General features: G+C 39.1%; 1 protein-coding gene across 2 annotated transcripts in view; it reads right to left on the bottom strand.

Annotated features, from left to right (window-relative positions):
• The window catches only part of KIFAP3 (kinesin associated protein 3), a 136,494-nt gene that overhangs the window by 85,910 nt on the left and 36,415 nt on the right, over positions 1-14,169 (bottom strand). For both annotated transcript variants that reach the window (XM_019501906.1, XM_019501907.1), the window contains exons 11-12: positions 6,628-6,728; positions 483-591 (exon numbers count right to left, since the gene is read on the bottom strand). In XM_019501906.1, coding sequence (XP_019357451.1) covers positions 483-591; positions 6,628-6,728 — 210 coding nt within the window. The remainder of the gene's footprint in view (positions 1-482; positions 592-6,627; positions 6,729-14,169) is intronic.

Below are 14,169 nucleotides of genomic sequence, written 5' to 3' on the forward strand. Positions count from 1 at the left end.
TCTCAAAATCCCCCCCCCCGCCCCCCCCTCTGCTTTCTTGTTTCTGCCCCCCTTGGGGGGGGGGGGCGGGGAAGCAGGCAGAGAAGTGTTAACTCACCTGCTCAGCCACTGCTGCTCTCTGGGCTGGGCTCAGCCTGGAGAAGAGCAGTGGGTTGGCAGCAGCAGGGACTGGGCAGTCAAATTAATTCTTCCCTGCCTGCTCTCTCAAGACAGACAGTGCAGGCAGCCACAAGTAAACTGGGTAGGGGGAGTCCCAGGGACAGGGGAATTCTTACCTTTCAGTCCTCCAGGACACTGCTGACCTAAACCTGTGACTGCTCCAAACTCAAGCTAGCATAGTGTAATGTGTAACAAAGCCCCTGGTTAGAGAAAAAACATAAAATTTTCTATAAGGTAACAAAAGATCTTTTTAGAATGGGTCTAACTCAGAAAAGGTATTGTGTAAAAGTAGCACTGGGGAGTTTCTAATCCAAGACACTTGCCTTCACAGATTAGCTGCACATTTCTCTTATTAGCAGCGAGGTTAATGCAGAAGGAAATGAGCTCCAGGTCAACACGTTCATCAGGGCACTCAAAGAGCATCTTCATTAACTAAAGACACACAAACACACACTTGAGTCATTATGTTTTCCAAAGCATAAGAAAAAGAGAAGATCTGAAGATAGTTATACTCTTTACATTTCTTTCCAAATTAATCTCAATTATAAATCATCATTACTCATTTGAGTCCCGTTTTTCTCTTTTGGGGTTTTTTGTTGTTCTCCCGCCCTGGCGGGGGGGCGGGCTAGAAGATCTACTAGGTCCCTTCCGACCCTTAATCTATGAATCTATGAATACTAAGATAGCATTTGAAGATAACAAGGGTTAAAAACTGTTAAAGAACTTCAATCATTTGTCACTTTTTCTAAAAGAACTGGATTTGGTTTGGTAAAATGTGAGTGTGAGACATCATATTGATTGTGAGCAGTTAAACTGCCACAAGTATTTTAATATGTTCCTTATGTATTAAATGCATTATTCTTGGTGGGGAAGAGACTATAAGGGTGCTACAAATAATTGGTTTACTATATTTCACTTTTGCTGCTTTAGTAGACTGAGTGTACTCAGTACTTATCCATAAATTAACACCAGTCTACTGGCTGTGATGAGTTCTTTGCAATTTTTAAGCTAAAGGACAACAACCTTATGGTCCTCAGGCCAAATCTGGCCTGCAAGATACTGGAACCAGACTGCAGTGGCACATAGTGGAAGGGACACCTTCTAAGCCCCAAGCCATCATTCCTCTGCTATGTGGCACTGATCCCTTCTGCAGCAACTCACAGGCTGCACTTATCTTCGTCAGCATCTGCTAACCAAAAATGCATCTTCCCATTGCTGCTAGAGATAGAAATCAGTGACACTTGGTGTCAAAGGTAAGTGCAACTTGTGACTGTGAGAAAGCAACCCTTCGCACCGAGCAGGGAGGACTGGGTTGTTGCAGAGTGAATTGTAGCAGTGGCCAGGTTGCCAGCAAAGGCCCACTGTTCTCAAAGATTGTTGACCCCCATTCTAGGCAAGCAAACCTACTATCCATAACTCTTATAGCTACTACCACGTACTGCTGTATTGAGTCAGTTTCCCCTAGCACCCTCCTTCCTCCTTCAGCAGAAAAGAAAAAGGACACTTCAGGTAAAATATACATCTGTCCATCATTCTGCTCCAACCCCTGTAGTACCTGCTACTGAATTCCCCCAAAAAGCCTACAGCTTGCCACTGATCTAAATAATCTGTTCCTGTCTTCACTAATCCATCATAGCTCATATACCCACTCTAATTTTGCCCATTTTGATTAAAACAATTACAGCAACCTAGTAGTACATGAAAATCATCCATATCAAAATACCAGTCTGTGTTTTCGTCTCTGCCAATACCCTTGGAGCATCACATAATGAAGTATCAAATCAAGCCCAGGCTTGTAAGTGTATTGGTTGGCTAGTCAATCGAGTCCTAAGAAAAGTCAAGCTACTTGGTTTGAGAGGCCTGTTAGGATCATAACACAAAGTAGCTCAACTATGAGGCTGGAATTACCTTAAAAATGTTGATCTTCAATAGGAAAGAGACAGAATGTAATAACAGGACATCACTATGACAGGGATGGGACAACAAAAGAAAAAACTAACCATTGTAACAAGCCAACTAGCTGTATCTTTGCTGAGTACTCCTTACAAACATATATATGGCATACTGAATGACTATGAATTAAGCATAAGATGGCGTGGGGAGCTACCTAAATATATTCAGAGAATGAACAACAGCTGAGGCAACTGTACCACAGACATGTGAGGAAGTTTGCCAAAAGTATTTTCATGCAGTGATTTAAAATGTTTACCCATTGCCAGATATCAGGTTGTCATTGCAAAGGGACTGCCAAATAAATAAAAACATATCTAGGTCATAGAGCAATTTTTTTTTTTTGCAGGGAACTTTCACAGGCTCATTTAAAAGCTAACACTGATTTCCTCCTAATCATATTTCTGTAGTTAGTTTTAAGAGCTTCTTATAAAAATCGTTATTAAATGTATAAGCCTGTTACTTATTATGAACATATATTAATCAGCATAAGACTGACAATAGAACAAATGGGTGAAATTCTCCCCTGAAAATTCTCATGACAGGAAACTTTAAATTAAAAAAGTTCTTCAAATTATGTGTGTTAAAAAAAACATTTGCATAGCTCACTTGATGCAAAAATCTATGTAAACTGAATGTTTTACATAACAGGATTAAATTGTTCATTACCAAGCAACTTTTCTTTAAAAAGAAAAAAAACCCCCTCCAGTTTCAATTAAACCAGTTCAAATTTTAAACTAATAGTTTTGTATGAGTTCCATGTTTCCCATTATGTCTTCATTTAATTTGATTGCTCCTCGTGCCACTTCAAAAGGAAGAGTAATTGCTGCCAAATAGGAAATATTAAAATTAAATTTGTTCTGCTTTTACTATGTCCATTGTCATCTTTTACTGATTTAACAGGAAGGCAGTAAAAAGGCTGCAGCATGTGCCATGAAGAGGCAGTAGTGTTCAATCAGACAAGTCCCATATTGAGTATCAGATACCACAGACCCAGGACTGAAATCACTGTGTCTAGACTCTCTGGCACCTGACTTCACTTATTTACCAGTGACCAGAGGCCAACCCCCACAGCTCTCTGTTCACATACACCTCTGTCCAACCCCCTCCCCAACCTCAACTCAAACATCTTTGAATGATTATGCCAGAGCTGCATGCCTCAGGAATCTCTTCTGAGCCACTACTCCCTAACTCTGCTGTTTGAAGTGATGCTCTGGTTTCTGAACTTCAGCAGATAATGGCGGACAGGAGCAAAAGGTGCTGTCAAGAGAGGACGTTTACCAGCATTAAGCTAAAAAGAAGCCTGCAGATCAAAGACGAGCCAAGTGGAACAACTGTGGTGGAAAACATGTGGGTCGCTGCGGAGATCCTTCTACACTGCTTTGTGGTGAAATATTAAATATCACCATGACATCACTGCCAAACCATGCCTTTTGATTGGCCAGGTTATTACCAATAAATGCTTTTATAAGCATCTGGATGGCATTTGCACCTATTTAAACAAAACACGCATTGCTGAGGTCTAAACAAGAATGAACTGTTAATACTTGCTTTTAACTGTTACTAGAGTAGCACCCATTAACTCCTGGAATACACAGGGATGTTTACCTGGGATAACGCAGCCCCTTTCAGATCCTGTTCAAAGGAAGGATACTGACTCATGCAACTGGCCTGCAAGTACGACATAGCCAGGTTCCCAACTCAGTGCACATGCCAGATGTACCAGCCAGGACTGTGGACATGGAATCTGTCTGGCTGAGGGCAGAAGAGACTGGCAACACCTTTTCTGTTCAGTCACCAACCTTCCCTACCCACTGTCCCTATGGGTCACTACAGCAGCCCATTTTACCTGGTATTTAGCTTATATTGCTTCTGCTTCTTACCCAGACCTATGGAATAGCACATGGTCCCCAAAAACTTGTCTAACTTCTCTCTCAATTATATAGTTAAGCCAATAAGAAGTACCAAACAGAACTTGCGTCTTGCATATTCCCTGGACCATTACAGCAACACACTATTGCAATCCTTCTGCAAAGGGCAATTCAACACAAGCATTTTCCAAGTGGCTGCAGTTTAACTGCAATGAAAGGCAGCACATTTTTTTAGTGGAAGCACAGGTGAAGAATGATCCATATCTATTTCAAATCCTTATGTAAGTGAGCTAGAATATTAATGCAGCAATAAACTACAGCAGGGTGAATGCTGTTGTGGTACCATCCTTCTGTTTATGAAACAGCTATCCAAGAAGCATGCCAATAGCCCTCAAAGACATAATGGAAAATGCCCTATTATTAGTGAAGAACAGCCCTTTCATTTTGTATAAAAACCACAGTTAAAAACAATTTAGTGGGGAAGGGGGGGCAGGGGAGGGTGAAGGACATGGATTTCCACTAGGGAAAAAAAAGTATGTATTAGGAGGATAAATAACTATTACTATTATTTTCTAACATTTTTCATTCCCACAACTGTTTAGCAGCTTTCTCTCTCCTCCTCTTCCCCAAATGCTTGGATGTTCCTTCTAGTAGCAGTCTAAGATGGAGTTTGAACTAGTTACAGTTCTCTTTCCACAAAACTCATATTTGGATCCTTGGACATTTTCAACTTCATGATTTTTCTCAAATAGAAAAGTGAGGAAAGGGAAGTGCCATTAGACCTCTTCTGTGTAAACATTGTGTGTGCCCCTTTTTGGGTAGTTGCCTCCAGCCTAGATATTTGGAGCTTCTCTCAGCCCCTTTTCTAACTGCGTGCATTCTCCTTTTATTCTTTGATTGCACTTGGGCTTGGACTCCAACTGACTATTTGAGCCACGTGGGTTGCTGCTGGATCTTAACATGTCCAGCTCCTTCTTTGGTGTGCAAGGCCTATAAACCTCTTCACAGAGGGTCACAAAGGCTTTTGAAAGAACATTCCCTCATCATTATCACCCCAGAGCTCTGTCTCTGACCTTTGTATTGCTTATTAACTTTAATTGTGACCTGCTGTCAATATGTACAGCATGTTCATTTAAAATAACCAACTGGCCAATCAAAATATATCTTTTGATGACCAGGGTCTCCAGACAGTCTGATGAAGTACTTAAATAAGAGAGGTAAACATTCATAATGGTCTCAGACTTCCTTAAGAATTAGTAGGCATTATGGGCCTGATCTGATGCCCGATGAAGTCAATGGGCATCTTACTATTTACTTCACTGGGCTTTGGATCAAACCTTATAAGCGTTACTTTGAACAGCCAGTGCCTATCAGAACAAGGATATCATTTAAATGCTCAGTGTGACATTATTGAATTTCCATGATTCTTTACATTTGGCACTGGAGACCCTAGAACAATGCCAATATTTCCTGTAAGTACATAACAACTGAGCCCCAAACCACAAAGCAAGACCTCTGGCTTGGCAGGCAAAAATTCAGAAAGAAAGAGGTCCCTTTTATCACCCAGGCTTCCTAACATAAAATTCTATCTTGTGGCAAAAACAATCAGCAGGATGTTGACAAGAGTATTTTGTAATACACACTAGCTATTCCCATTAGATCTTATTCTTCCTCTCCATCCCTATTTCTCCTCCTCCCCAATTTGGAAAAACATAACAATTTTTGTTATGAAATAATGACCAGAAATGTTCTTAAAACTTTCCGTGGCAACTTCCCATCCTGGATATGTTTGATGTTAAAAACATGTTTGGCAGGAATGAAAATGCTGTGGTGCAATTCTGAAAAAGCTACTGGATGGCTTCCTATACTTGTGTATTATAGGCTCTGGTCTCAACTCTAGCCTCAATAAGTGCCCAGAATAAACAGTTTATATAGCTGTTTAAGAGCACCAATAACTTATTTTTAAACAAAAGTTTGTTTTTATTGATTATTGTGCCCAAGTCAAGCTGCAACACGAGACAGCAAGAGGTGTAAGACTAGTCTTCAGCCTATAAAGATCAGTAAACAAGGGTTTATTTTCCTACTATACAATTTTTTTCACTTTTCCCTTATGCTGCATGACTTCAATCAGAATAGGAATTGTCAGTCCATGTAGTGGTGCAGCATTTGCTTGGCTGATATCCATTTCATATCCTATAATGCTGTAGACACTGACATTTTGATCCTAAATGGAATTGGAAAGGAACACCTGTTATATCTACAGAAGTGAAATTCTCCAAGAGACATGCCATAAATATACAGGGAACCAATTTTCATCTCCTTTCACCACTGCAGTCTTCTGTTGGGCATTCATCTGGTTGTCATACCAAGAAGGTGATGTGCCTCATTTGTCAGACACTGGTAGAAAAAGATCTGCTGACCGTTTCCTTTTATGGAGGACTGCTTAAATTTAGCAAGTATAGTTAAGTCATCTTATTAATTAATAGCTGTTAATTTGCTTAGGTAGAATCACGTGTTCCCATTACCACCTGCAGGTGTCACCACAAGCTAGAGGGAAGGGAACAAATGTTATGTTTGGTTGGGAGGGAGGGAGCAGAGAAGAGGGGGAGAATGCATCACCAAGTGCATCACCAAGAAAAACACATACCTGTGGTATACAGTCTGTGTATGCAAACATTGATTTAAAGCGATCATCCATACTTATGTGATACAGAATACACATTGCTACTTGCTTGTAGCTCTCATTTGCTAGAAGAAAAAGACATGAAATACAGTGTTAACAACAAAAACCTAACTTTTTAATTACTGTAAATTCCTGTTAATTCAGGATTTCAAATCCAATTCTTTGATTAAGATTATAATAAACATAGCTTTTAAATTCTACATCGCTAAAACAGTTTCTCTTACACAAGAAAAGAGTCCAGAACCTTTCGCTAAAATCTATCAAGTTCTGAGAACCAAAGACTTTATCCCCAGAACACTGACAGATTGGGCACAGGCAGTTCCAGTTTCCCCAAAGCAACCACCTGGAAATTAATGCTTCCCCAACCGTTGCAGGGTTCTACTCTCTAGTACTGAAAAGGGAATTCAGTCTCACTCCAGATCTTACCCTTTGTAGAAATTTCCAGCTAGGAAATCAATAGTGTCTATTGCACTGTTGGTTTATAAATAGACATCTGGCTAATACAATCAACTAGTTTAACACAAATAATATTAAAGAGTCTACCAGGGGCAGAAATAAGCAATCACATGAACTCTTGTGTTAAAGAGGATTATATAAAAAGGCAAGACATTCTAGTGTTCTGGTGCCATTTAAGCAATTGCAATGTACAGAAAAGGAGTTCAACAGTTTAGATAAAAATACACCAAAAAAAATCTGTATGGTGTTCATTACAAAGAAAGCTGGGTGATTCTACATTAAGTAGGTACTCAGTTAATTGTATATAGCAAAAAGAGTTTTAGAATGGGTTTCAGAAAAAACTTCATAGCTGTGAAAGTAGTTTTAAAAAACACATCAAACAAACAGGGATAATCTAGGTATAACTTGATCCTGCCCCAGTGCAGGGGCTTAGATTAGATGTTCTCCTGAGGTTCCTTCCAGCCCTATATTTCCATAGTTCTTTGCTTTTTGACAATAGGTGAGATTAATGTACTTCTCTGGACACTGTTATGAGCCAAATCAGGATAGAGGTCACCACATCAACACTTACTCACAGTTACTCCAAACAATACTAGTGATACCATAGTTTCCACCCATATTTAAATTGGAAATAGTGAGATACTGGCAAAACACTAACTTTTTGAGGCAGCCATCACTGATAAAATTCCTCCTCAAAAAGATCACAGAAATTGGCAGTTCCTCTATGAAATCAGACTATTGTGCCTCAGTTTAATATAAGCCCTAAGCAGACATACTTATTTTTTGCTGTTGCTTCCCAATAGTCATTTACCTAAAGAACATGGAACACTTTCAGGGATTGGCATTACAAACTCACAATTTGCTAAAGGACAATTAAGTGATCTTTCCCATGCTAAACATAATCACAACTGATCTCTCCCATACTACTGAGAGATTACCCATTTGCAAAAGCCAAAGTTCAAACCATAAGCTCACTTTCATCTTAGAAACAATGTGTTTCTGTATAAAAATACTAGGAAAGAACCATGCCATTTCAATTCCATCCCCTGGCTTGAGAGGTCCTAATAGACCAATGTGGCACATGGAATAGAACAATGCCCTCAATTTCCTGGGCAGAGAGTAATAAGTCCCGACAGTCTGAATTGAGGCAGACAGCAATGTAAAAGTGTACCTTTATATTAACTGAATCAAAGATGTATCTCTACCTTGCCCTCTGCTTTAATTTCTTGGATTCACTTTCCATTTTATTTTTCTTTATATTTGTAAAGAAGGGAAATAAAAATAAAGAAAATATTTCAGTTTCGATGGCTTTAAAGCTGTGTTGTCACAATACTTTAGAGGTAGGCTGCTAAAAAGAAACAGGACCATCTAACCATGTTACCATGAACCCCAAACTAATGTCAGGGCAAAATAACAGCAGTGCATTATTCAAATAGTCAAATACTGTAGGAAAAAAGGATTAAGAATAACAAATTGACTGGATGGGGTCATCCATTAGCACAACCAGTATAGGTTCAATGCTATACTTTAGTCTAATGTTTGATGCACAGATAAGCCAGCTGTCTTTGGTCTGAGGGGCTCTGACTCTTTAAAATGGATACCGTAAATAGTGGATCCTTCCTTAAAAGACTGAGCTGAGCAAGGGCATCCTGTGTTGTATTATTCTCATTTGATTATTGCCAAATTAAACCATGAGTCAACCATTATTTCAGAACTTGGCTGCAGAAAGTCCCAAACCCACACTGGACCAAAGCAAAGAGCTCTATTCTTAAGAGCCATAAAGGAATAGGGTGCGGTACCTTTTCTACTATTTTAGACCACAGCCTGAAGCTACGTATGCAAATTCAGTCACTGCTAAAGACTTCCTTATGAGTTGTACAGTAGGCATCAATTATTCCCCTAGCTATGGAAAAAAAAAAAAAAAAAGAAAAATCTGCCAACAATTTGTGCATAAAAAAAAAAAAAAAATCACCGAAATTTGGTAATGTGCCAATATTATGCCTCACAAAGACTGGTAGTTTTGAGAATCAGGCACTTAATGACTGAAGGTGGCTTAGCCAAATTGCCTAAAGCAGTAAAGGCAGGCATGGAAAATAATGGCCTAGTTATTGTGGATTCCTTTAGTATTTATGGCAATAAACATGAATCATGATGAACTCATTGGATATTAAATGTGGAGGTCATAAGTACTTTGATAGGATTTCCACAAGAATTTACCATTAATTAACTAAATCATTATTTGAAAGCATTACTAAATTATCCTTAGTACTTATACAACCATTCCAGAGAAATTGGTCATTCCCAGCTGAGGGCAGTTAATGCCTTAACAAACTAGTCATTAACTATAGTAACTGATTTTGTGGGAATTATTGCCATTATAAAATATACTCAACAGTTTATAGAAACAGCCTTTTTTTTTTTTTTTTTTTTTTTTTTAAATTTGCAGCTGTAGTTCAGCTGGAACAGCTGGCGTGGAAAAATATCAAGTCCCTTGGGCTGTTTTCACAACCAGTTTTCTGTAAATTAGAATGGGAAATAAATGCATGATGGGATCTGTGTTCAAAAATGGCTTCAGATTTTTAGGCTTCAAACATAAGCAAGAATTCATACCCTGGCAGCCATTGACTAAAGCCTGAATTCCTTAATCAGTTCTTATAAAAGCTAAGTACCCACTGGCTTCAGTGGCAACTGTTTCTAAACAAGGATCATGCTAAAACAGTGAAGTAATTTCAGGATCTGGCCCTGTACTTTAGCTGAATTTGTGACCTTATGATTAAGGTTCTCCATTAGCTCTACAATGAAGAAAAAAAAATTGTGCCCAGACTAGAGCTGGAAAGTGAACATGAATTTCAGCAGCAGATTCAGCTTTACAAATGTAACACAGAGCACGAATAAAAAGTTATGGACTGAATTATCCAAATGGAATGGCATCAGTAATTCAAGTAGCCCTCGTCTCTAATGCAATCAACAATGTCACCACTTAAAGTGAAATATATTCAGCACACCCCATGTGCAAAACATTAAATACTCTATGCTGAAAAAAAATGAACAACTCAAAGCAAACTCTCAAATACATATTAAATGACATAACAATTCTAAATTAAAGCTTCAAGCCCAAAACTATCAAAAGCCAAAGATTTAAGTGATACAGTAACATTAGGGAAATTAAAATAAGGATTCTAGTAGGGCAAAAATTTAAAGAAGGTGGCCACCTATCCATGCATTATCTTGTACGACTAAACTGGTATCCCTTATTTAAGACTGCAACATATTTGAGATTGTTCTATTAAAGCCCATCCCTGTGTCATAATTAGCAATGATCTTAGAATTATACAAAAAGGGGCTAGATAAAAAGTAAAAAAACCTAGTAAGAAGTTATGTTATTTTACCAACTCTGATGGAGGTTAATCAGTATATGGTTTAAATGCATGACAACTCAATTTACACAGAGCATGTCTACCGCGTGCATTACTGTGCCTTTTCTAATGCACATTAAAAATTTAGTACCTCCAATGTGAGGTACTAAATTAATGAACATTAGGCTATGCACAATAGTGCATTTGCATGCTTTTTTAGTGACACTTAATGCACAGTAAACTATTTTACTGTGTATTAACGTAATGTCACTGTTTTTTAAATGACACTAATGTGCAGTAAAAGTCTACTTCACATTAAAATGCCTGTGTAGATGCACCCAGTATGTACCAATCTGATTAAATTTATTTAAAGAAATCCTAAGAGTTTGTACCTGTTCTTCCTGAAAAAGGATCAGACTACGTCAACAATATGTTAAATTGCTTATGAATTACAAGCCAGTAAGAGCTCTTATGTCACTTTAGTTATGTTGGAAGCTAGCTTCCCATTATAAATCTAATTTTAAAGCCCACTCTCCTAACTTTAATCCAAAAAAGTCAATCCCCTGATATTTCATATGCTACATGTTTATCTCTGGGTAAATTTTTTTCGCAGAAACATTAATGTTCAGTTACTTATTAAATTAACAGCTTCAACCACAGAGAAAAGTGGGTGTCAGCACAAAGGGAATTCTGGTTTTGGCTCCATTGTTTACTATGAAATATACCACCCTAAATTATACAGAAAGCACAGTCATCTAGTGTCTGAAAAATATATTGCAAACATTATTAAAACTCAAAAGAAAGGAGATGCAATTAAAGCCACTGTGTCAGCAATGCTTCTTGATAGAAAAAAGGTCAAAGATGTTCTCTAGCCTAGCAGCCCATTCGGTTACTCATTTCTGAAGCCAATGGCACACAAAGGAGTGATGTGCCTACCACTTCTGATTCTCCAGCCTTTCCCCTAATTTGAGGTTTGCCCTTTCTATGCAACAATCGTATCTTTACCATTCAGAATTTCTCATCCACATAAATTGAATCAGACTGTGCAGGAAAAAGACAGTTACTGGCTATTCAGATTTCTCAAATCGTTATAGCACGCAATACACAACATTGAGCAGGGAAGTGGCTCATTAGAAACTGAGAGGAGACAAAATGCAAGATGAAGTAGAAGATACCATTACATTTTTTCCCACCCAGAGAGTAAACAGGATCAAAAAGTTCTCTGGGCAAGACCAAGATGACAAAACAAAACAAGATCTGTGAAATGGACTACCATCACTTATGAATAACTTTGTACGCCAAAAATGGTTTCCCTCTTTGCTTAGACCTAGCTAAAGAAAACCTGAGCCTTGACATGAGTGGACAAATTTTGTAAAGATAAACATGCCTTAAAAATTATGATGCAGGACTTTCTTAAAAAGCCTCTTTCACAAAAAGGTGACTAGAACATTATATGGAAATCCATTTCCTATTCAAGGGATCCATTACTAATCTTATAAGACTAAAAACATATTCCAAGTTAATCTCTACACAGGTACAATATAACTGAAAATACAAATTTGTGAAAGTACACACTTACATAAATCCACTTCAACATGTCCACACTACAATTTGTAATACTGGTCATTTGTAGTCTTTTCATCCTTATACTCCAGCAATGTATCCCATTACTAAGACAGTTTACAGACCTTTCTGACATTATTTAATGCCCTTTGGGACTACATTTCTTGGACTCCAATGGCTCAAAGTTTTCTTTGGCATCTGATTTTCATAGTACATAGAAGAAAAATTCTGCTGCTGAACTCCTAAGTTCCACACAAGTGATGCAGTAAAGAGTCACCCCACCACCCTCCTCACTTTTTGTAGCATTATAGCTTGAAGGTTTAAAGAAAAAGAAAGCAAAGATGGGGCACAAAACTACTGGAGTGTGGACTTTTAACCTATTTAATAGAAACCTGTGCAGAAAATTACCGCTCAAGAAATTAAAATCACCTAATAGATAGACCAAAAGTGAAATTATTTCAGATGTTGACATGATTTTTTTCCCCTTTGGATCAGTTCAAAGTCTCCAAAGAAACAGAAGGAATACAGAAGGTGGGATTGTTCGTCAGAACTGCTCTGGAGAAGGAAGACACTGCAACTGCTCTCCTAGGCTTTGTACAGTTGTTACCCTGAGAAGTTTGAGTGGTTACACGGGGTTAAAAACATGTGTCCCCCCCCCCCAAAAAATCTTAACTCAGTGATTAGCAGGGATCCTGTTTTGTTTTATTTCTAATTTTAAAAAATCCATATTTTTCTGATTTAAAATAAAACTCAACAAAATCCACAATTTTCCATGATTGAAACAAAGTGCCTCTCTCTCTCTCTCTCCCCATATACACGTGTGTATGTGTCTATATCTAGAGTGACAGAGAGGAGAGTTTTGTTTTGAATCATGGAAAAATGTGGATTTCAGGGTTTGTTTGTTTTTCAATCAGAAAATGTTGGATTTTTTAACATTAGAGAAAACCAAGATCCCTAGTTATTAGATAGGAGTTGGGAGCCTGAGCTAAAGTGAATCAGGGGAAGGGCAGGTCGGATCCACAGGAGGTTGGGGAGGAATCAGGGGGCTAGTGGGGTCCACAGGGAGGACTTGTGGGAGGGGGACTGGCAGGATTAGAGACCCTCTCCAATCCCAACAAACCCCCATGGAGTTTTCCAGCACCCCCACTGTGCTCCCCCCACCAAATGCTACTGAACCGCCCCTGATCCTGCAAGCCACTACTTGTGTCAGTTTTACTAGCGTTTACCTGTGCTGGCAGCCCAATTGAAGTAAGGGTAGAGCAAGGGGGTGGGGCTGATTTTGTGGTGGGGGAACTGGCAGGATCAAGGGGAGCTAGCAATTCTGTGTGGGAAGTGGGGTTTGGTGGGATCTCTCCCCCCAGCAAGGGCTATTTTAGCTCCCTGACTCTTCCCACCCCCAAACAACCCCCACTCCCAGCAAACCAACACCCCATCAGTCCTGCTTGTCCCTCCCCCACCCCAACTTATTTTGAGGGTTGTCTCCTTGCACCGAGGTTATTGTGTAACTTTGCACGCAGTGCGCAAGGTTATCTCCTTGCACCGAGAACAGCTTGCAGGTTTGGGAGGGCTGGCTGGTGTGCCTGGGGGTAGGAGGGCAGGGTAAGAAAAGCTTAGCCCCAGGGCTGAGGCCAGCAGCTGGGCTCTCTCAGCCCCAAGGCTGTACTTGTAAAGTGTACAGAAGTTCACTTAGATCAGTCTGACTGTACCCAATCTAACTCAGTGCACCCCAGAAGTACAGTTAAATTAGTTTGGGTCAGCCATTTTTTGACTGATCCAGCCTCCCTGGAAGTTCTGTATAGCTTGCACTTAGATTGACCTAACTAGGGATCTAAGTGCAAGGTCCATATGTGGGCAAACTAAGTTAGATCAGGTGGCCATTTTTAACACAATCTAACCTCCCCTGAACCTTCCTAAATGTCTGTACCTATCCCTACACTCGAGCAAGGTGTATGAGGAACTCTGTAGGAGAAATCAGAGAATCAGAGAAAATTTGTTTAGCCAGGTTTTAAACACCTCCAAGGAATGAGATTCTACAATTTCTTTGGGTAACATGTTCCAGTGTTTTACTATCCTCCTAATGAGAAAGTTTTTCCTAATATCTAACCTAAACTTCCCTTGCTGCAACTTGAGA

Source organism: Gavialis gangeticus, unplaced genomic scaffold (genome assembly GCF_001723915.1).
Source record: "Gavialis gangeticus isolate Ggan-Ray unplaced genomic scaffold, GavGan_comp1, whole genome shotgun sequence".
Taxonomy (NCBI): Eukaryota; Metazoa; Chordata; order Crocodylia; family Gavialidae; genus Gavialis; species Gavialis gangeticus.